Here is a 23,092-nt window from a genome sequence, read left to right on the forward strand (position 1 = left end):
TTAAATTACAAGGCGCCCTGTGCTATTGTTTTAAAAAATAGAATATTTCTTTTGCAATTGTGTTTAATTAATAATCACTTTTGTACTAGTTTACAGACATGTAAAAGAAGACGATGGTGTTTGTCCGAATCCTAAAGAACTTGGCACAGGAGTGGGCTAACGGAAGGCATCAAACAGCTGTATTAATTAAAAACTTCTAAACTTTATTAATGTATTGGAATTACAAAAAGAAACTATGATATTTCCACGTCTTGATATGTCAAATACAATACATAGTATTGTCCTTCATGACATAGGCTTGCACGAATGCACCAGAGAGAAGTCTAAAAACAAGAAAAAAAATGTGAATCAAATAATATAACCAAAAACATATCAGAACATATAGATTGCAATCTATCCACTGCTGAACTTAGACCTCATCAAGTGACACTCGAAGCCTTAAGCAGTCCACATTCATCCGATACCCACTAGGTTTTCCCAATATATATAATACTTACTATATTTCCAATAGCAGTTAACTTGAAACATGTGACAGATATCTTCAAACTTGCCAAAACCGAATTTCTCATCATACCCACACACAGGACTAATGCGTCTACGGCAAAGTATAGCGACGGCACACCACGGACTTATCTCATTATTTTCAGTACTGGGAACTGCCTTGGGACCGCCATTGCTAGAACGACGGGATAAGAACTGGAAAGATAAAAAATCTTGTATTTTTAAGTGATGTTTTTTGACTAAACTTAAATGCGATTTTACAAATTGAAGATACAAAAAGAGGGTTGTAGCAGCAAGAATTTTTAAATGGAGTTAAATAAAAAGCACCTACAAGTATTAATTTTATATTTAATACCATTATTATTCACAAATCAATAACAAAATAAACATTCCAAAATACGGTAAGTGTGGGTGATTATTTGAAAGCGAGATATAATTAAATATTTTTGATGAAAAAATTATAATTTTTTCCAGAAACAGCTTCAAACAATCACACCCCACTTACCTGCTCGGTCTGTGATTCCATATCTTCGACTAGTGGGGTCGGATCAGTGCCTCTTTGAATCTCCTGCATGACTACATCCTTCATCAAATTACCATACTTAGGAAGATTTTTACCCAATTTAACAAAAAGATTCTCATTACTGTCAGACACTTCATCATTACTTCGCCTATTTATTGGATGTACCTCAATTTTCTCAGGCAATTTCGGTTTTGTAACAATTCTACTGATATTTGCTATTAGCTTCTTCATTACTTCTTCTATTAGACGAACAATCTTGATAATATGCTCCAATGCTTGTGAATGCTGAATTAGTTTTTCTTCAACGAATTGATTGAAGGAACGAACACTGAAAGCTCTCTCGGTTTCTCGTTTGTGAATTTTCTGGCGACAACCATTAACTTCTTACAAAGGACACACACGTAAAATTGCAAAAAAAATCTCGTAAATATGTATGTAAAAGCTAACGAGCTGAATTTATAAAGAAGCCTAGCGAAATGTTCGCGACTATATATTCCTTATTTAATGGAGAAAACATTATAGTTGATTTTCTTGTTAAATGGGCGATGATTTTTTAAAAAAATCTATATGACTACGGGCTGGTGTAGATTTGGCGGAGCACAGCGCAGAGAATTTTTTACTGTCAAATTATTATCGACATTGTCTTCATTGAAATAATATTCAAAATCCATTAATTAACCCATAAATTGCATTACATTGTTGTGTTGTAAAATAATGTCGATAATAGTTTGATAGTAATAAATTCTCTGCGCTGCGCTCCGCCGTATATGCGCCGGCACTAATGCTTACCGATGGTGCGTCCAGTGGGTAAACCAATATATCTTCCAAGGTTTCCATTTGTGCTTGATTAGTCTGAACCACAATCATTAAGAGTACAGCTGTAGCAAATAAAGAAAACGGTTTAATGGTTTCCCAAGATTTCATATTTTCAAGTGTCTATTCGTAAACTTAGAAAAAATAAAAGTATTAACTTATTTGGAATTTGTTATACAAAATTCTTGAATCCTTCAAGGCATTAATTTTTATCAAGACACTACCATCAGAATTGTAAGAATTCATTTATCGAGCTAATTATTATGCATGACTCGTGTTTTCGTAATTTCTCTAATAATTGATTTTATATTAAAGAACCAAATTCTTTTTTTTCCTAAAATCCCTTGCCATTTAAAAATTATATTTAAAATACATAGAATACTGAAATCTATGTCAATAAACATCTAGTTTTGGTAAATGCTTTATCGATAAAGCTATGAATGGATTCTAAAATTTATATTCTATATCACCTAACAGACAGAAGCCCATGATGTCCAGGGGTAGTTGCCACTAAGTGCGCTCCGCAAGTAGGTCGGGACGTCGTTCTTACGCCACTTATAGTCTATAATTGAATACAACGGCTAAACGGTTTTGATCTTTGTGATTCTCTTTATTTCAATAATATCACTCTGTATTTTAATACTACATCGTGCTGCTAACTGTTGAGCAACACTGTGGAGAAACTGGTTGTGACGGGAAAAGTCGAGGGCAAAAGACCCAGAAGTTGAAACCCGAAGAGATGGTCGGACAAGATCTCCGAACAACTGGAGATCCCCATCAACACCGCCCTTCATCAGTCGACGGATCGTATCAACTGGAAACAGATTACGAAACGCAGAAGGAGTCATGACTCTCAGTAATGGGGAAACGATTAAGAAGAGAAGAGAGATTATATTATATACCTTTGAACTGATTTTCAAAAGAGCAACACTAAAATTTTTTATTCGTTCTTCTCTTGTCGAAACTGCTGTCCGAACGGACGGTAGAATAAAATTTACTGAATCTTAATATTGTAAAATTTTATGGTTTTTAATAAATTATTATATGTCTTTTCATATTGGTTCAAGGCGTCTTCTTCTATCGAAAATGTTAGGCTGCAGTCAACGTGATATAATAGATTTATTGAAGTAATTAAATTTGATGATCGTTGAATCCTTAATTCATTGGGGTGGAAACATCTAATTTCTAATATCGAAATAAAACTGTTTCATATTTAATCGCGTTTTTTTATTTCTATTTTACTTCCAACGTTCCGAAGACTACAGATTTCATGATCATTGTTGGGATGGAGTTAAAATCAAAGTTACAATATCTACCTACATTTTACAATTATACATAATTTACACAATAAAATCGTGGAACTAATTTTCTTCAGATGTCCAACATTCGCGTAAATACAAGAAATCATTATGCAAATTTATAATACTTATATCTACCTCTCTATGTAACATTCATAAAAAAATACGAAGCAAATCAGCTTCTAACATTACAGAAGAACATTGTATGCAACAAGTTGCATAACCAAGCATTAGATAAATTACCATAAACGAGCTACTATTTACGTTCTCCTAAACTAATCGAATTGAAATTAAAGGTTACCGCAGTCCTGGGTTTGTAAATAGGCCGTATAAGCCGCGGCCTATGGCGGCAGCCTCTCAGGGTCGGCAGATTTCAGAGGACGCTCACTCGATTTAATTAATCATTCGTTTATTTACCCTTAGTGCCGTTCATTATACACACAAATAGAAAATTATTAAGTATTTTACATACATACATAAACCTACCTACATGGGGCGGCGGAAATAAAGTGGCCTACACTGATAAAAAATATAAATCCGGCACTGGTTTACGTGAGTAAAGCCACTTTTCGCAATACAGGCTTAAACATTACTTATTGTATTGGCAATTACCTTATTGTACTTCAAGAAATGCGAACGAAGATCGGTATATCTTCAATAGAGTAGTTGACAACTTTTGTAAATACAATTATCAAGATTCAATTATTTCATCCAAAATCTATCGGAAAAAGATATTTCAAAATCCACGCAATAATAAATAAGTAATAAACCTTTGAAATTCGGTGGAAAGGGAAGCTGTCAAATTACAGTAATAGTGAAATGTGACGTCACCTTGTTACACCGGTCATAACGCTGTGTGAATGAGAAAAGGACAGCGCGATATCCCCACCACGCTCCCACTTTTACTCACAACAATATTACAAATATGAATAACTGCTTTAATCATCAACCAATTTTAATGCTGATGTCACAGAAGAATATCTTTTTCCTATTATTTAGTATTTGTAACAGAACAAAAAAAAATAATAAACTAAATCAAACGTAGGACAGTACCCTATTGTATTTGTGAAAGTAAAACACTCGTCGTCAAAGGATGATATAAAATTGCTGAATGAAGACATCTAGATAGAAAATAAGCTTTATTTGTCAAACGATATTCTTTGCTTTTGATACTGAATAACTACAAAAAGTATTATACAAGAAGATACTATACGAACACACTTTACAACATTACTCTCGCAGATCCGTCAGCATGAAAAAGTTTTCCCGGGATTAGAGTCCCGCTTTCTATTTTTCCAGGATAAAAAGTAGCCTATAGTACTTAGGAGTAATGTAGCTTCCTATTAATGAACACTTTTACAAAATCGTTTGAGTAGTTTCTGAGATTATTGCGTTCAAACAAACAAACTCTTCAGCTTTATATATTAGTATAGATGAATCTTCTATCTATTTTTGCAAACTCTAATCAAGCCATTTTGATACTACACTTAAATAATCTCAAAACTTGACAAACCATAAAGAACGAATATTAAAATCAAAAACAACTTTTCCAAATATCAAGATTATTGAAAAAGTAAACCACTCCAGCATGATTTATAGTTATTAAACACGTTGTGATTGCACTAGGGACGTCGATACGCTGTTCTTTTACTCTATCACATTTACTACGCTGGATTTGTTACGTTATTTTAATGGCTATAAAATTGAACTCTCTTTTTCGATAAAGAATCCTACAGGAACGCAATATCAGAATTCAAGTAGCATAAGTGTTAATCTAAAACATGCTAATTTTCATTTCAATCCATACACTCGTACCTTTTATCAAAGGTGTAGGCAGAGGGAAAACTAGTGTTACCACGTGTACATTGAACAAATTTCGGGCACAGGTTCCAGACTCCGAGCTGATACTGAGCAGTAAAATCCAATATAACTTTGCCCGGCCAAGGAATCGACCGCAAGACCTCAGCACTGCAGTCGTATTGTAATAGAATTACGTCACCATGGCAGTAATTTAAATACGTTCAACGATTTATGCATCGCTGTTTAATTAGCTAACAATCATCAATACTATTTTTTCTCTACTAACTATTTAATAAAATGTAGCTTGCTACACACCGTCATAAGTTATTAGTAATATAATCTAAAATGAATGAATGAATCCCTTTTAGCCGAATTTCGGCCTCGGCGGCCAATTTTAATAGAGATCAGACAAGTGTGCAGGATTTATTTTTTCTGTTCACTCTCTGTTCCTTCACTCTCATAGTCCAGTGAGACGGCAATCCGACATGACCAGAGAGAGAAATTATTCTGAAATATATACATAATATATGTTTTATTATATATGTAGCAAAGTTCCTTTTTCATCTTTACCACCAACCGTCTGACGAATCCACAGAACATCGTAAAATAGCCACAATACAGTTCACACAATATCAAAACCATAAAAATAAAGTTACCAATAAACGTTATTGCTTTTGTGCGAGAAATTGTAAGATTTCAGAAACAAAAGTGGGAATGCGAACGATACATTTTATTGTGCTACGATGAAAAATTATGTTTATAATATTAGGTATGTTTCTTTTTATCTCGAAAGTAAAATAAACTTTGTTGTTAGAAGACTGGTCGAAATATATAGACTACGGATTTATTGTTCCGAATAAAGAATTAATTCAAATCCAGATCTGGACTTCGAGACAGTTGCCAGAAATATGCCGGCCTAATTATGAATTTAAACCAGTTTGTTCCGAAATAAACTCATCGGAACGGACCACTAGTATTTTTATAAATTGTATTAAATCTCTCTCATTCATTTCATTCATCAATTCATAATAAATTTCAGTTGTAACACTCTACGTCACAAGTTTAGTAAACGGTCATAGTGAAAGTATTAAGGTAAGTTCTACTTCTATACTATCTTTTAAAATTATTACTATAAATAAAATTAAAACAATAAATAAATAAAATTATTATAATAAATGTAGTTAAAAAGTCATTCACGTAGTAACTTACAAAGGGTCTTGTTAGACGCATTAGACTATAAACACAGTGATAAAATGTTTTTAGTTATATAAGCGACTTTATTTAAGAAATAATCAAATATTCTCATGTATGTACCTTGACTTATAAGCGCAACTATGTTTGCCCGTGTGATGAATAAAGCATTTTATTTTATTAATTTTTTAATACTTATTATGTATACATTTAAAAAAAATAAGAATTTCCACAAATATATTGTCTAAAATTTTCAGAACGAAGAAGAGTGTAAAATAGCTGACTTATGTGTTCATGATAAGGTGCCGATGTGCGGGATCGACTCCTGCGGCGAGATGAGAACGTTTATTGATACATGTGATATGCATGAGTTCAATTGCGATAGTAAAAAAGGTAGTAGAACCAATAATAATAATAGTTTCTCTGTAAATAAATTTTCGATACTATAGAATTGGGGTAAAAATCCTGTAATTAGTAAGTTGTAATTTTGACGAAGGATTGTTGATTGCAGTTCGATTTTACCAATAAAACTTGTCTATTTGATAAGCTTTATTGGTAACATAATTTTGACATTGTAGTCAGTGTACTGGACATCGTAATAAGACTTAACATCTCAAGTATCAGGATGGCGAGCGCAGTGGAATACCAAACAATTCTTTGTAATTCAAAGTGTTGAATGGTGTTTCAACTGTTTATTACTGGGTGGTCGTATCGCTTACCACCAGGCGAACGGCAAGCTCGTCTCGTCTTTCAAGGCAATAAAAAAACATAATTCTGTGCAAGATTAAATTTAAACTGCTTCGGTGGCGTAGTTGTATTGCACGTCTGGTACAATAGCGCTCTGAGGTCCTGGGTTCGAATCCCGGGTCGGGCAAAGTGATATTTGGGTTTTTCTGCTCAGTATCAGCCCGGAGTCTGGAATTTGTGCCCGATATAGCGATAGGCTCGCCCCCTATCACATCATGGGACGGAACATACTTGGCGAAAAGTGGGTGCCCTAGTTGCGCCTCTGCATACCCCTTCGGGGATAAAATGCGTGATGTTATGTTATGTATGTATTAAATTTAAAGTAATTTAAAATTATACTTTTTTTAAACATGTATTATGACGATGTTTGATACCACGAAGTGATTCCGATTTTGGCAAATACTAAAATGGGAATGTTGGACAATGATTAGAAGCTTTTTGCAGCTTAAAAATTAGTATCGATTTATGATGTTACTGAGAGAAATACTAACAAACAGATTTTCTTCTCACATTTTCTTAACTTAACACAGTCTTCTGTGACATTATACACAATCAAAACAGCAACGATTTATTAGTGTTAACACAACTGTTAACATTACTGTGTTCTCCAATTCATATAAAGGAATAATAACTGGAGCGTGTTTTATAAAAATAATATTTCTTTACATCTTTCCAATGAATAATAAATTAACTGCCGTATAATTAATTTAAACCTTACGCTCCGAGCTGTCTTAGTCAATTACTTTCATTACAACCGTACCGACTGCGAGACAAACTGCGGGAAATGAATTCGCTAATTAGCTTTATACATAATCTATTCAATAATAAATCTAACTTTGTTTGCATAAAATTGAATATTAAAAGCTAGTTTAATCAATTACTGGGTTTTAAAAACTAACATCTAATATATTTAGATGACGAACGCAGTGAAATGCCACGAAATGCTTTGTTAATAGAGATTGGGTGATATTGGTGCCGTTGGTATTGTCTGCCCACTTCTTGTCATTCATTTATAAAAGTTCTTATTAATAAACCCTGCGCATCTTTTATGTTTTTATGATCTTTTATTATCATCTATTTTATACGGACATGCTTTATCTGCATGGTAAATGAAGTAGGGTCAAGATAAAATGTTGACTGATAAAAAATGATTAACCTCGACAGTCGTCACAAGTATGCCTTTTTGAAATTATCAACTTCACTAATTGAGATCAACACCAAAACCAACATTATCCATACCAAATAAATACCAAGAAATATTCCACCAAAACCGATTATACATACCAAATACTAAATGGCACATGAAATATTCCAAAATAAATACCTTCTATTAGTAACAATTTTGTTATCATTGCAGATTTTAAACAGCGTCCAATCCACGAATGCTGGGTCACGTGTAAGAGAGGAAGGTCTTTCAAAAAACCAGAATACCGAACCGACTGCAATCTCAACATAAAAACTGCTAACAGATTATAAATAAATATTTAAAACTACTCGAGTTTAGTAAATATGCCATTAATACAAAATTTTAGGGACGCTTCTATTTATTCAGAAGATCTTTGGTATAGAAAAAATTGTCTAAACATGAATGAATCCTTCCAAGCCGAATTCGGACCACGGCGGCCAATCTCAACAGAGATCAGCAGGAGATACTATAGTGCACAAGTGTGAACAATACACAAATGCACTATTTTTTCCTTCATTCTCATAGCCCAGTGAGATAGTAATCCGACATCATCGAAGAGAGATCAGGCGCAGAATCAATGGTTTCACACTTCCAACTTCCTGAAACTATTTTTAACATGGTAAATCCCAGCCACGATTATTTTTGGCCCGACCCGGGTTATGAACCCAGGACTTTAGCGCAGTAGTCCCATTCGTACCGCGCACACTACTGAGGCAATCACCAGGCCTAAAAGTACTCATCTACTGTTATAACAAACCATCAGTATATAATCGGTAATGTCATTTTGCCCGTCTCTGAACAACTGATATATACTTTATATTCTGTAATGTCTCAAAATGGTGCACAAACTACGGTCATAAAATGCCTTTGTTTAAAATTATAAGATTTGTTGCTATTTCTAAACAGACGTTACGCAAATTCTTATCCAAGTCACGTGGTCTCTCTTACGGTTTCAAAAATATTCCAACAAGGAAACTTTCGAAATATTACATTAGTAAGGCTACGAAGCCACAAAAATACTTATGGCTTTATGCAACAATCACGAGTGCTTACGCGTGCAATAAACTTTTCCACGTTTATATTTTAGCGAAATTTAAAAATATGTTTAGTGAATAGCTGTATGCAACAATCATGAGTATTTACGCGTGCAATATACTTTTCCGCGTTTATTTTTTGGCGAAATATAATAAAATTACCGGAATAAGCCTTAGTTAGACGGAACAAGTTTCTTACGGCAAGTCTCACAGGCAAGAATTGCCTCACCATTATCTTTAGACGGGGCATTATTTTATTTCCTTTCAAGAATCGCACGTACGAGGCGAGAAAATTGCTCGGTCTAACTGAAGCTTAATTTGACAGCCACTACATTGCAATAGGAGATTCAACAGGTTATATATGATGCTGACTTCCAATACTCGTAGTTTTTATCGTTGAAATATTTTATCGGATATTCGAAATAAAGAAAACATGTTATGTTTTAATAGACTCTGCCAGAGGCCGCTACGTTATACAATGCCAAAGCCTCATTTAAACGGATCACTTATTGCTTAAAGAAGTTGCTCGCCTAAAAATATGCATAGCTGAGATAATCTTCACTCACGTTGATATAAACGAACCTTTTAACAGATATTCAAAGAAAGAATATTAATATCAGTAATGTCTTTACAATTATTGTTAGATATCTGATATATGCTAAGACCGAATAAAAGTGGCAGAAGGTCGATAGGGGCCGCTTCCAATAGGTCAATCTGGAAATCTTCGGGGTTCATGTTCAGCAGTGGACATCCTGCGAGTGATGATGATGATGATGATATATGTATACTACTAATAGGTGTACACAACATTTACCACTGATACTTAATTAAAAAGCAATACATAATATTGATATGAGAACATCATTAAAAACCAATATATCATATTAGTAATATATAGGTTAGTATAGTTTATTTTTTTGTACTACTTTTATGTACAATAAAGATTTATCGATATTTTTATTACTCTTCATAAACTATTGAAAGTACACGAATACTCAGTTCCAGCGATGAAGTCAAATGTAAAAGAAAAAACATTTTTTTAATTCCGGTGGTAAACAGAAATGATGTTGATAAATAGTGTAAAAATGGTTAAGACAACAATTATCGTTTTACTATTTTATAAAAGGTGTTATGCACACATAGACGGTGAGAAGGTATATATTTGTATTTTATAATTTTATTTATTAGTAATAAACTGCTTGTCGTAAAAATGCAATTTTCACATAAAGTTGTTAGTTATACTCTTACTTGGCTTGGATTCTTGTGATGCGGTTTCGACAAAAACCCTTCGGGCGTACATGGCCTTGTACAGGAGAATGCAAAGAGAATTATAATATATATGGAAAGGAGAATGACCTAGAAATCATGGACATAAAATATAAAAAAGGTTTGATAGGTGAACCCATACAATTTCCTGCATATATATAAAATATATAAAACTTATATAAAACTTTTTAGTGTTTTTAATTCTTCTTTCCGATGACGACAACAATATAATTAGAATTTAGAAAAGATTTTTGACACACGTTGACGCGTCGTCCATCTTTTTTATATATTTAACAAAAATGTTTTATAAATATTTAAAAAAACCGAAACTATATCGGTTATTTACAATTAAAACTTTTGATATAATTTGTCAGCTCGAGGAGGAATGTAAGATAGCGGATATCTGTCGGCACGACCAGGTGGCGGTGTGCGGGATCGATTCCTGCGGCGAAATGAGGACCTTTATCGACACGTGTGATATGCACGAATTCAACTGCGACAGTAAAAAAGGTCAGTACTTAGTCATTTTTGTACTGTAATATCAAATCATAATTTGCTTGATTGGCATGTTCAGATACTTGCCAAGTACAGGCGAATAGTCACGATCAGGATTGTGTGAGGCTTATTCGTATATATTCGTTACTCATAATGCATAGAAATAAAAGTATTTACAGATTTTATCCCGGTTATTTGTATTATAATTTCCTCTCGCTGTTTTGAAGACTTTGCAGTCGTCTTGGTCATGGTGCGGACTCAGTCTGAATTCAGTTTTATTTTAATCTCTAACATTCGCGTAAACACAGGAAATCATCAAATGAGATGATGATTTCTTATGATCACATGAGATGTTAAGTCTAATGGGACATAATGATGTCCAGTAGTTACACTGGCTACAATGTCCTTCAAACCGGAACACAACAGTGATTACACACCGCTGCTTGGCGGCAGAAATAGACATTGCGGTGGTACCTACCCAGGCGGACTCTCACATGAGCGACCTACCACCAGTAAATTTTAAGAGAACTAAGCCTGGACCTCTATGTAGGTACATATAAAATGCATTTTTAACGTCAAATATTTTAACAGTAAACATACCAAATCATACATATCGTCCATTGTAATGAAACCTAAAGGCTACGTTTCTAGGTCATGTCAGTTGATCAATAAGGCAATGAACCCTCCCATGCTCGGGCTATTTAATATTAAAAATGTGGAAGTGGTAATGGACATACGACGGTTTTGCGATAGCTGGACACCTTCATAAAAAATTCGCTAGCTTGGATCTCTGCGCACTGTAAATACTTTGGAAATTGCACCTTATGTTCCTTTCCTTTGTTTCCTTTATCAAAAGGTTCAGATTGAAATGGTATTGTTGCAAATTTTCAGATTCACTGATGTTTAATTTTCTTTTTTTGTACGGTTACTGTCATAGTGACCCCACTGTACCTGACGGTGGGTACAGTAGGGTCCAAATAGAATGTCGACTGATGAGAGATGATTACCTCTCGGTAGTCGACACAATTATGCCTGTTGGAACCAGATATACACAGGCTGATCATGAAATGCGACGCACTTACGCAGGCCACTATGATTTTAACACCTTGCATAGGGTGGTCGCTATCCGGGCGGATATAAAATATATCCTACCACCGGCAAAAGTGTCTAAAGATCGCCGTCGTACGACGGTTCTCAATAATTATCCCAATCTTAATCTTCGATCAAAACCCGAGAATCGTATGTTCACTTCATTTATAAGTATATCGAAAAAATCTGATTGGTCTATTTTCAATGGGAACAAAAAAGCGACTGAGATCATTTATTGAAGACGGCGGTTAGTGATATATGTTATTCTAAATTGGATAAAGGTAAATCTAAAATATTGTGAGCTATCATATTACTTGGAAAAAAACATAACATATTTTAGAATCACAACACACTTCCATCGGAGCGAACCATTTATTATAAAAATTGCAATTTATAAAATTTCTATTTATTATAGATTTTGATTCAAATTACATTTATTACGTAATAATTTGTCATCCCATTTAATGAAGAAAAGAGAAAAAGGAAAGAGAATGATCTGTGTCAAAAGTTAACAAATAATTAATGTAAAGATCATTATTGTGATTAAGAATTCGCTTTGATATCGCTATTGTTTGCGAATTATCGCTTGCTTTAACGGTGAAAGAAAACAGTGTGAGGAAACCTGCATACCTGATAATTTGTCTATAGGAATTTTGAGGTTGTGTGAAGCCTACCAATCTGAAGTAGGCCAGCGTGGTGGACTAAGTCCTAATCCCTCTCAGAAGTAGAAGAGACCCGTGGCCGGCAGTGGCACAGTATATGTGTAATACAGAACTGATATAATATTTACTAGATCTCAAAAAAAAATAGTGGTAAGCACATGACATTATTACCTTAATGATCGGATTAATTATGTCGACCTATCTGTTTTCTAGAAATTATTTATATTTATTTTATAAAATTAAGCCAAACGAGTATCTACAAAACTTATTCCTTAGATACATTATATTATAAATTATATATTATAAACTGGCTTTTGATCGCGGCACCGCCTGCGCGAACAAATTTTTCAGGAATAAAAGTCCCAATTTACATTCCTCGGGATAAAATAGAGCTTATATTTTAAGTTAGACCTCAAGCAATACATCAGTGAATACTGCATTCAGGTCCATACAGAAGGTTTTGCGTGATGCGTGTACAAACAACATACAGATAAAAAATTCTAAAAAATGTTTTTGACTTATGCTGCTCTAATAAAGGCCTCCATATTAGTTTTTCTTCAATATGTATAATGGACACACATCAACCTATTACAATGTTATTATAATATGTATACTCGTATAGATATAATCGTGTATGAAAGAAATTATGTATACCTTTACATTACCAATATTTAAAGAAAAGAAATAAAAAATCCCATTCGATCCCTCCAAGACATTTTAGGAAACTGAGCTCAAATAAAAATATCATTCACGACTTGGAAACAGCTCTTTGACAAAGATCAAAGGTAAAGGCGAGTTACACGTGTCTGTCATTATAGTACGCCCAATTTATCGCGAAATTCTAGATAAAACATTCCGTTACCAAGATCACTCTCGAGTTACGCTTGTATCACGTATCGCTTAGGCCTCGTGCGAAGCCAGGAGCTTTGATAAAAAACCATTCAGTTGAGACCTATAATACGTCCTTCACCGCAAAGAGGGTGTATGTGTAAATCAAAAGGATTGGGGTCATTCCTAGTGGTCTTTGACGCGGGTGACAATATTTTATGTGTAAATAATTTTGGCTTTGATGTTCGTTACTGGGGAAGATTTTACTGGCTCTCTGTTGCAAGTTATAATAATGTTTACTGATGTCGGAAAATGAGATAAAAAAATCATGTTTGTAAAAATTTGAAAATATAGTAGTCATAGTTTTCTTTTATATATCTTTCGAGATTGTAGGATTTTTTTTACTGAAAATTATGTAGAATTAAGTGATATATATAATTAAATTTGTGTAAAAAATAAACATAGTATCTAATTGTGACCTGGCGATTTGTCACCATAAATCTATAAGAATACAGCAGTTTGAATTATTTAGATTATTGCTAACTAAAATCTACAAGATGGCTGCTACATTCCCCTGACGACTAATAACATTTCGCAGTAAAATTTATAATTTAACTACGTTCATATTTACCACGACAGTAAAATTACACAGAAGTTTTCATTCATTAATGTCAAGTGAATGCCAGAGAAATAGCGTCCCCAGAGATAACTGCATTGCCCACATACAGGTTACCGCGTTTTTGTAATTTTCTAACTTGATAAAGGTTTCAGCTATTACCATACAAACTATTTAGATTTTTTTTTTTAACTTAACTAGGTAGACTATAGGATTCAATTGCAATTGAGTGTTTGATTAAAGTTTTGTAAAGATTAATTTAGTTCAATTTTATTATATTTACACATCGTGGTCCCTGTTAACAACAATGATATAAAAGGGGTCCCCGTCTAAAAAAGGACTAGGAACCCCTGCCATAGAGACATACAAAAGTTGTGGCCCTTTATTGAACTGTGGTATTTAGTGAGTACAAAAAAAATATGTCACTTAAAACTGATTACAAAGCTACAAAAAATCTTATTTACGTATACGTTTTAATATTTGAAACACTTTCCAACGGACACAACAAAAACTCTTTTGCATGTTTTTTTATATCCCACGACCATGGTCACAGTAACTTGACGCCCACGCCGGCGCCACAACACGGTTAGTTTAATAAAACCCTTGAGCTCTATACACAAAGATATAAGGTCCATAGCGTTACGCACAAATTGCGAAAATGTTTTCGCCTGCGAATTTAGTGGAAATATTTCCATTGAATGTTTTCAATGGAATCCTGGGCGATATTGCTCGTTTCGGGAGCATTCGACATTTATATGAATAGGATATTGAATTGATTTTTGATTACCAATGGTTTCAATTACGACTACATAAAGTTTCAATTCAATTATCATTTCCTTAAATAATTAGGTAACATTACTATTCTTGAGGATGTGACAATGAAACCTAATTTAAAATGGTAATTCAAACTTGTGCCGCGAGATGTCGCTAAAATGACTTTTTTATTTCTTATTTATGATATTGTATAGTATATCTTTGCATAATGTATAATAAAAAATATATGGCAAAGTTAATTTGTTTATAATTAAAACGACGAGATTCCGTTGCCCTTTTCTATAGGTTCCTGTTATTGGAGCTGAAATTGTAGGAAGTGAATGTAAAGCGACTTGCAAAATGTCAATAACATTCGTAATATTACTACGATCGACCCTCGGTTTTATAATAAGTTGCGAGTTCTTAGGTTCGATGCTCCATTCAAGTAGTTTAGACATAGACGTACCGTCATTTTTAAAAAACGGATTCCATCGTTTTTTCGATCTATCTCAAAAATGGACCAATCAGAACAAAGTATTTTTTGACATGCTTACAGACGAGTTATTTTGATTGGTTCATCTGGAATCGGATTGAAGGTTGAGATTGGAATCGATTTATTGAAAACGGTTGTAAATCAAATTGAGCGATTGACCCATTCCCGCGAATAATAACATTGCCTTTAGAAACTCATGTCCAAATCCAGATGAGCTATCCATATTTCCCTACCATGTTCCTGCAATCTTGCTGACCATATCAATGTAGTATTAATGTGATAATTATTTCATATCTGTTTATTTTGGAAAATTGATGCTGGATCCTGGTAGAGCTCCACCACTCATGACTTTTTTATTTTTTGTTTTATGGCAACTTAAAAAAAAATTAGAATATTTTTAATAAGTATAATACCAGACATGTATTATATACTGTTAACTATGGAGCACGAGTCTGCTTTACCACGAATGGATTTTAAAATTTAGATATAAGATTTTTTTTTTTATTTCAGATTTCGTTCAAAAACCAAGCCACGAATGTTGGGTGACGTGCAAACGGGGAAGGAGTTTCAAAAAACCCACATACAACGAGCACTGTGACATCGATAACTTCATAAAAACGTAACAAATATCAACATAGAGTTTTATTAACAATAAATATGAAACAATAACTTACTGCGTACTTATTGTTTCGAGATCACAGTATTTTACACTTACACAATATTTACAAATTACATTCTTAATTTAAATATTTTTATGCATAAATAATGACTTAGATCAATAACAACACACACACGAATAAGCATAACAGGTGACAATAAATATACTAATTAATATCTAGATTATTCTATATACAAAAGAACATGTCCATATTAAACCTAATAAAATACTAAATACAATTCTTATAGTAAAACATAAACTAACAGAGTTACCAACCTTAAGTACGATATTCGATTTTCTAAACGCTCTTGATTATATTGCAACTTTTTAATATAACTACATGCTAAGTATAAATAGATTATAAACTACACACGAACTATAAATATATATATCTATTTTACGTTACTTTATCGGTAGGTCTAATGGCGAATTTCAGTAAACTACCCTAATCCCATACTGCGATAGAAATATAATAATTATATTTTTAATAAACAATCCTAATATAAATCTTCGATCCTATCTTGGGAATAAACCAATCTAAATACGTCATCTGTAAGCATGTCAAAATGACTTCTGATTGGTCTATTCTTATTGAAAATGGCGGGAACCCAATCAAGATGTCAAGCAAATTTAGATTGGTTCATTTTCGCCCTCGATCCAAAGATAGGATGGTTTATTAAAAATATAAATACCTCACAAAAAATTAATGACGCTCCAAGAACCCAGCACTCTTGACAAGGTGGTAGATATTCTGCCTGGGAATCTTCTCTGCCTCTCTTTCTACCACCTGCATCTCCTTGTTGGTAAACCAGGATTCCTTGGCCAGACCAGCAGCGATGGCTGGATTGTCGTAGAAGTCTCTAGACTTCAACAGATGGCGCGGGAGTAAAGCCTCGCTTGCTGCGTTGCGCTCTACTGCTGGATGCGGGTGGACGGCTGGAGTATCTGAGGCATATTGTATGCCCACTGGAGTGAGAGGCTGCGTAAAGATCAGGCTCGGCAGGGCTTGAGCCGTAGCCAGGATTGTAGCGATGATGAGAAAGCGCATTGTGGTCTGTAATAAAAAGATATAGAATTGAAATGGCGTGGATTCATATCTCTATACCCAAAAAGATAGAAAAGAGCAGAATTATAGCACTCGCGTTTTGTTAATCTCTTTACTCTTATAGATGTTTAGGACCTGTTTCAGAACTCCTAGCTGCTATACGATAACTGTAAAATAAAATTACTTGAAAATTGTGACAGGCCCACATTTCATGCCGTGGTGAAGAAAAAACTACTTTAACCGCGTTTTGTATAACTTTAACAAGTAAATTCAATATTGCCGTTTAAATGTATATTTTTATAGAAATCTAGCTTAAACTACATATATGTGGTACACTATTACAAACTCTTATTATTTACATTCAGTACCCTAATTTCAAGTTGTCTGTCACTATTCAATTCTAATTGTTATAAAGTCAAGGTCTGCCAAATGGCAGATCTTGTGATAACATTTTGATCTCTAATTTTATATGCGTGCCAATTATAGATAACCGCTAACGTGTATATCCACTCTGTGATTAATGTAATAGTAACTTCAGAGTTAATGTGTTCAGAGAAGTCAATGTAGTAGTCTATTTGAAGCGCAACACTCTGAGTTGAATCCCACGTCCCGTAGTGCAGGTTTTCTAAATGAATAAGTGCTTTATTCATTACGTAGGCGAACATAGCTGCACTTATGATAAGTCAAGGTACATGAAAATACTTAATTATTACTTAGATAAAGTCGCCTATATAAATTAAGACAATTTATATTGAACATATAATTGTTTGTATAATGATTTCTCATGTTTACGCGAATGCTAGACATTGAAATAAAACAATTTTTCGGGTTTTATCCCGTTTTTATGTTATGATTTTCTCCCGAAGTTACGAAGACTTTGTAGCCTTCATGGTCAACCGGAGACTGAGGTTCTGGTCGTCCGAAAAGCAGTTAGAATATCTACCTACATTTTACAATTATACAATTTTTTTTATTTATTTTTTTTATTTCCCGGAAAAATCTCATTCACATATTCAAGCCATAAGTAAAGACTATATATTATATAATATACAAACATCAATATTTAGTTATAAAACACTGATAATTTATTACCTCCATACCGAGCAAGTACCTTGCATTATTAAGGAAGTCTAGATCGATGTGAAGTGATTTATTAATGGCGCCGACTGATTAATGGAGTTTTTATACTAAGTACTGGACGGTATAGAATTAGAATTTTAACAATATTAATGATGATAAATACACATCCATAAAGAGCTGTGTTAAAGTTTTACATGTTAAATATTATATGTGTTTATCGAGCGAATGTGGGTGGTTTGGCTGGAAGGGCTGCCCGAGGAGAAAGTATAGTGATCAAATACATGATCTTCTCCGAAAAGTGGCGGCTCAGCACTTCTGGCTCTGGAGTAGATTCCCTTAAAAAGGTATGAAAAACTATGAATGTGGAAAAGGCGAAAGAAGTGTGTCAAGATCGTAGCATGTGGGACTCAATAGTATCTGCCTACTCTTATGTGATGAGGGCGTGACTGTGTATTTATAAGAGGAAATAATGCAAAATTAACAGTACTTATGGAAAAGTCCTTATAACTTCACGCCTTATTTATACCTATAAAGGAACACCTGTTCCTTTCCGCTAAAGTCGGTACCGCAATCATAAAATAAAAGAGAAATAATGGTAGAGACACTTAAATTAATATGACCCCACTTGCCCATTAGTCCAAGTAATAAAAAAAGGAAAAAAAATAATTCACTTCCGCGCAGCCACTCATTCAGTTCCTTTGATAGCAAAGTGGGAGATAAAATGAAACGAAAGAGGGACAAAATTATCTATAGTTACAAACGTAATTACAACTGGAACGATAATATAGTTAATTGTAATATACGTATTTTGTTATACATAATATTCTTTTTGTACAGAAGGATCTCTTCAGAATTTTTGTAGGTATAAAGTAATTGCTTCGACTGAAATCTGAAGGGCCGTAAAAGCGTTCTCTTTTTCGGCTTTCGCACTAATCAACTGGTTTCTGAGAGCCTCTTATCTTAACCGTATTCGAGTATTTGGAACTGCCTGTCTCGATGGCGTAGTTGTACTGCATGCCGGTACAATAGCGCTCTGAGGTCCCGGGTTCGAGTCCCGGGTCGAGCAAAGTGATATTATAACTTTACTGTGACTTAAGTAATCATGTCAGATGTTGATATCTGCTTATAAAATGGCGACAATCTTCAGATGCTGACTAACTTGACAGCATCTCAGTTGATATCGTACTTCAGAGCGAAATTGACTTGCATCTGTTAATACCGGTCTTAGAGTCCATTAGTCAATGGTCAATTGATAAATTTAACGTCTGATCTTCACCCAAGAGTCCATTAGTCAATCCAGTCAATTGACGAATGTCAAACTGAAGTGTGATCCGCGTAGTATTGGTTACTGATTACGTGTTGAGTCCTAGCCTTATCCTGGATTTATGAAAATTTTAATTGTTCATAACTTTGTCACTTACATATTATCAAAGATTCTGACTACATTTATAACATGTTGCCTCAACTACATTCCCTATTTTTTAGTAATTAAAACCTATTGGTAAATATAACATAATAATAATACCAGTCCGTATTATATACCGCATACTGCTGAGGACGGATCTTCTCTACTAATAAGAAGTTTTAGGCCTTAACTAACCCGCTGGCCTAGAGTGTGTTGGCAGACGTCACACACCTACGAAATTCTTATGGAGAATTCTCAGGTATGTACGTTTCCTCGCGGTGTTCTTCACCGTTACAATAAACAATAACTGATAAACAACATACGCGTTTCCGAAAAGTCAGTATGTGCCCTAGATTTAATCCTTCGGACATCCGCGCCAGTCCGTTCTATTTCCAAATAGGATAGTCGTGCACTAAATTTAATAAGTTAACGCTGGTTTATATAAATAAGCATTTCCAAAACAAAATATTATAAATACGAAAGTTTGTGAGGATGGATGCGTGGATGTATAGATGTATGCTTTTTTTCCTCTTTCACGAAAAAACTACTGAACGGATTTGGATAAAACTTTACAGTAATATTGGTTATGCATCCGAATAACACATAGGCTACAATTTATAATGTTTTTGTGTAATTTTGTCATAATATAACGATACATATAAAGTAAGTTGGAAAAAAAAATATCCCGGAAAACTCTTACACGCGGGCGAAGCCACGAGCAAAAGCTAGTATATAGTTTATGTTTATGTCCCGTTAGTTCGAATTGGATATCTTATAATGACTGTGTGTATGTTGAATCAAAAATAAATAATTCACTACATAGTATAAAACAAAGTCGCTTTCTCTGTCCCTACCTATGTATGCTTAAATCTTTAAAACTACGCAACGGATTTTGATGTGGTTTTTGTTAATAGATAGTGATTCAAGAGGAAGGTTTATATGTATAATAACATCCATTAAATAGTGGAGAAATATTGCACCCGCGCGAAGCTGGGGCGGGTCGAAGGTAAATATTAAATCGTAATATAGCTCTTAAATATTCTCTATTGGCAATCTTGTTTCAGGTAGTACAACGATGATTGCCGAGGCGCCACCTCAATTGCAAGTGACTAAATATTTATAATATATTTAATAACCATTGCAAAACTCGTTTGCAAACATCTCTCTCATATTTAGTCATCGGCAATGTTTTGTAACAAAATAATTCGTTTGTCAACAAATCAGAATTGCATCTATAATAGCTATAGTTATTACATCATTACATAATTTCTAAGATGTTACAAGGATGAAATTCCAGAAATAACTTATTTATGTCCTTATAATATTAATCCCTTAATTGTAAAAAAAAATCTTCAGAGTCTAAAGAACTAGAGAAAAGATAAGAATTTACGTCATGTGTTAAGACTAAACTTCTACTTTTAATCTACCCGAGTTTCCAAAATGAAAAAAAACCATTGCCAATATAATTCAAATTTTTAAAAAAAATGTTACACCAGTAATGTTTTACACCAGTAAATCAACTTCCTATACATTTAACAACTCTTCACTTCGTTTAAAAACAAATCAACTGTTACCTCACAAAATAAAAAAATTAAACACAAAACCACATTCCGCAAACACAGATTCTGCAACCGCACTTACATTAACTAAAGTCACGGCCACCGTAGCGCAGTCCGCAAGTACACTGCGCACGCGCACACAACCGCTCAAATATATAGCTTTTGAATAACTGACCTTGGAACTGCTTCCGGGAATGGAAAAGGTGATGGCAGAACTGGCTCTATTGGCTCCTTGTTATAATTGTACAAGGATTTGGCGTCCCGAGTTCGATTCTCGTAGTTTTATGTTTACACTCTTATGTTGTGTTTTGTTATCAGTTATAACAACAAGAGCGTATAAGACTTTGTAAAACTACTTTGAACAAGAAATACCCTTAAAATTGGTAACATAACCATTGATGACACACTTAATTTTAAAATATTCATATAATAGTTTAATGAAAAAATATAAAACCTTTTATTGAATTGCAACATCACTATATATTAATATATTTAATAACAAGAGAGTAACAAAAAATCATAACATGTTTTTGCATTACAACACGACAAAAACATAGATTGTGGGTAGTGATAGTAACCGAGCTATCTTCATCCACACTTCCTTATACTTTTTTATATTAAGATATTATGAAAGTCAATAACTTATATTGTAACATAACATTTTGCATATTAACTCGATTGTTCACACAGCAATAAAATAAATAATATAGTCGATAATCCCCAGACGATTTCAAGAAGCCTCCGCATATTTTTATAATTAGATATTTACATATACAACAGAAATCAACGCTAGTTATTTTTGAATATTCATATTTTTGAGCTTATTTTAAACTAAATATTCGTCTGCTACTTTTCTTCACATAAATAATGTTTATACTTAATAATATATTAATTACTTTCGTACTGTTTCCTTACGGGATACAAAAGACCTTACAATATGTTAATTTGGGACATGGTCTGTCTGTGTTTTTTTTCCTTGTTTTGAATGTCGAAACAGGCTTGCCGATCGCCTGATAGTAAGCGATACGACCGCCCATAAACAGTAGAAACACCATCCAACACCTTGAATTACAAAGTATTGTTTGGTATTCCATTGTGCTTGCCATCCTGAGACATGAGATGATAAGTCTCATTATGTCCAGTAGTTACACTGGCTACAATGTCCTTCAAACCAGAACACAACAGTGACTACACGTCGTTGCTTGACGGCTGAAATAGAGATGGCGGTATTACTTACCCAGGCGGACTGTCACATATAAGAGACATACCACCAGTTTCATTCGATTTCAACCAAATTCGTTAAGCGTTTTTTGTGTTTATTTCAAGAAACATCAAAATATTCTAACAAACTTTCATAGTTATATTAAGACTAACATCTATATTACTACTAAGAGGCAACATCGCTTAATTAATGGTTTGAATATTTTATTTAAAATATTTTTACCTGTGTGTTATTTTATCAAAGTTCTGTCTCGACTCTAACAAAATCTTTTTCTTAAGTAAAAGCTCCCACAGGAAACACCCTTATTTCAAAAATGTATATGCTACTAGCTTTTATCCGTAGCTCCGCCCTCGTGAAAAACATTTGATCCGGAATTCAATTCCTGCTATATATCTCCTGGGATATAAAGTAACATAAAACCTTTTCTGGGTTTTAAACTATCTCAAATTTCATCGAAAAAAAGACAAAGTCGCTTTTGCTCGGGTCTTCGCTCGCGTGAAGGAGTTTTCGAAGATAAAAGTCCAGCTATAAATTTTCCCGGAATAGAAAGTAGCCTATATGCGTTCCAGAGTCTTAAAATATCTCCGTACCAAATTTCGTAAAAATCCGTTCAATAGATTTTGAGAAAATCGATCACATACATAGAGACAAAAAAGGGGACTTTGTGGTAAAATATGTATAAAAGTATGTATATCACTCCGCAGCTCTCAACCTCATAATTCCTTACCTTTATGCCACACTAACGTGGGCTTAACGCCACAGACCTTTTAACACATTGCAAAAATTATATGCAAAAAATATGTCGGCCCAACACTGCCTAAGAAGACA

General features: G+C 33.8%; 4 protein-coding genes across 7 annotated transcripts; 2 read left to right on the forward strand and 2 right to left on the reverse strand.

The window, feature by feature from the left end:
- Positions 1-45: 45 nt before the first annotated feature.
- LOC115454007 lies at positions 46-2,921 on the reverse strand. 3 transcript variants are annotated; one of them, XM_037446168.1, is made up of 5 exons: positions 2,308-2,921; positions 1,814-1,902; positions 1,007-1,387; positions 498-696; positions 46-323 (listed from the first exon to the last, which is right to left on the reverse strand). In XM_037446168.1, exons 1-5 carry the CDS (start codon positions 2,324-2,326, stop codon positions 286-288), a joined length of 726 nt encoding a protein of 241 aa, XP_037302065.1. In that variant the 5' UTR covers positions 2,327-2,921; the 3' UTR covers positions 46-285. The 3 variants fall into 3 exon arrangements, with proteins under 3 accessions (XP_037302065.1, XP_037302068.1, XP_037302061.1); XM_037446171.1 differs by having other exon boundaries at positions 1,190-1,387; positions 2,308-2,919; XM_037446164.1 differs by having other exon boundaries at positions 46-696; positions 2,308-2,542.
- Positions 2,922-5,590: 2,669 nt separating this feature from the next.
- On the forward strand, positions 5,591-8,366 carry LOC119193773. Its single transcript, XM_037447477.1, has 4 exons — positions 5,591-5,704; positions 5,975-6,027; positions 6,384-6,519; positions 8,231-8,366. Exons 1-4 carry the CDS (start codon positions 5,689-5,691, stop codon positions 8,347-8,349), a joined length of 324 nt encoding a protein of 107 aa, XP_037303374.1. The 5' UTR covers positions 5,591-5,688; the 3' UTR covers positions 8,350-8,366.
- A 1,704-nt stretch (positions 8,367-10,070) lies between these two features.
- Positions 10,071-15,964, forward strand: LOC115453959. The gene is made up of 3 exons (XM_037447453.1): positions 10,071-10,247; positions 10,734-10,869; positions 15,806-15,964. The coding sequence occupies exons 1-3, from the start codon at positions 10,155-10,157 to the stop codon at positions 15,916-15,918; spliced, it is 342 nt and encodes a 113-aa protein (XP_037303350.1). The 5' UTR covers positions 10,071-10,154; the 3' UTR covers positions 15,919-15,964.
- On the reverse strand, positions 15,923-21,162 carry LOC115453958. Of its 2 annotated transcripts, none has more exons than XM_030182689.2 (2): positions 21,125-21,162; positions 15,923-17,007 (listed from the first exon to the last, which is right to left on the reverse strand). In XM_030182689.2, the coding sequence occupies exon 2, from the start codon at positions 16,999-17,001 to the stop codon at positions 16,657-16,659; it is 345 nt and encodes a 114-aa protein (XP_030038549.1). In that variant the 5' UTR covers positions 17,002-17,007; positions 21,125-21,162; the 3' UTR covers positions 15,923-16,656. The 2 variants fall into 2 exon arrangements, with proteins under 2 accessions (XP_030038549.1, XP_037303349.1); XM_037447452.1 differs by having other exon boundaries at positions 21,058-21,136.
- Between the last annotated feature and the right edge of the window lie 1,930 nt (positions 21,163-23,092).

The sequence above is a fragment of the Manduca sexta genome, chromosome 6, assembly GCF_014839805.1.
Source record: "Manduca sexta isolate Smith_Timp_Sample1 chromosome 6, JHU_Msex_v1.0, whole genome shotgun sequence".
NCBI classification, from domain to species: Eukaryota; Metazoa; Arthropoda; class Insecta; order Lepidoptera; family Sphingidae; genus Manduca; species Manduca sexta.

Bases quoted from the DNA above. Each gene is read 5' to 3' on its own strand.
- LOC115454007 (XM_037446164.1), bottom strand. The intron at 1,388-1,813 runs GTAAGCATTAGT...GGTTGTCGCCAG, and splicing joins ACCCACTGGACGCACCATCG to AAAATTCACAAACGAGAAAC. The intron at 697-1,006 runs GTAAGTGGGGTG...TTATCTTTCCAG, and splicing joins TGGAATCACAGACCGAGCAG to TTCTTATCCCGTCGTTCTAG.
- LOC119193773 (XM_037447477.1), top strand. The intron at 6,028-6,383 runs GTAAGTTCTACT...TAAAATTTTCAG, and splicing joins GTCATAGTGAAAGTATTAAG to AACGAAGAAGAGTGTAAAAT. The intron at 6,520-8,230 runs GTAGTAGAACCA...TTATCATTGCAG, and splicing joins CAATTGCGATAGTAAAAAAG to ATTTTAAACAGCGTCCAATC.
- LOC115453959 (XM_037447453.1), top strand. From the start codon at position 10,155: ATGATGTTGATAAATAGTGTAAAAATGGTTAAGACAACAATTATCGTT. The intron at 10,248-10,733 runs GTATATATTTGT...ATAATTTGTCAG, and splicing joins CACACATAGACGGTGAGAAG to CTCGAGGAGGAATGTAAGAT. The intron at 10,870-15,805 runs GTCAGTACTTAG...TTTTTATTTCAG, and splicing joins CAACTGCGACAGTAAAAAAG to ATTTCGTTCAAAAACCAAGC.
- LOC115453958 (XM_030182689.2), bottom strand. From the start codon at position 17,001: ATGCGCTTTCTCATCATCGCTACAATCCTGGCTACGGCTCAAGCCCTG.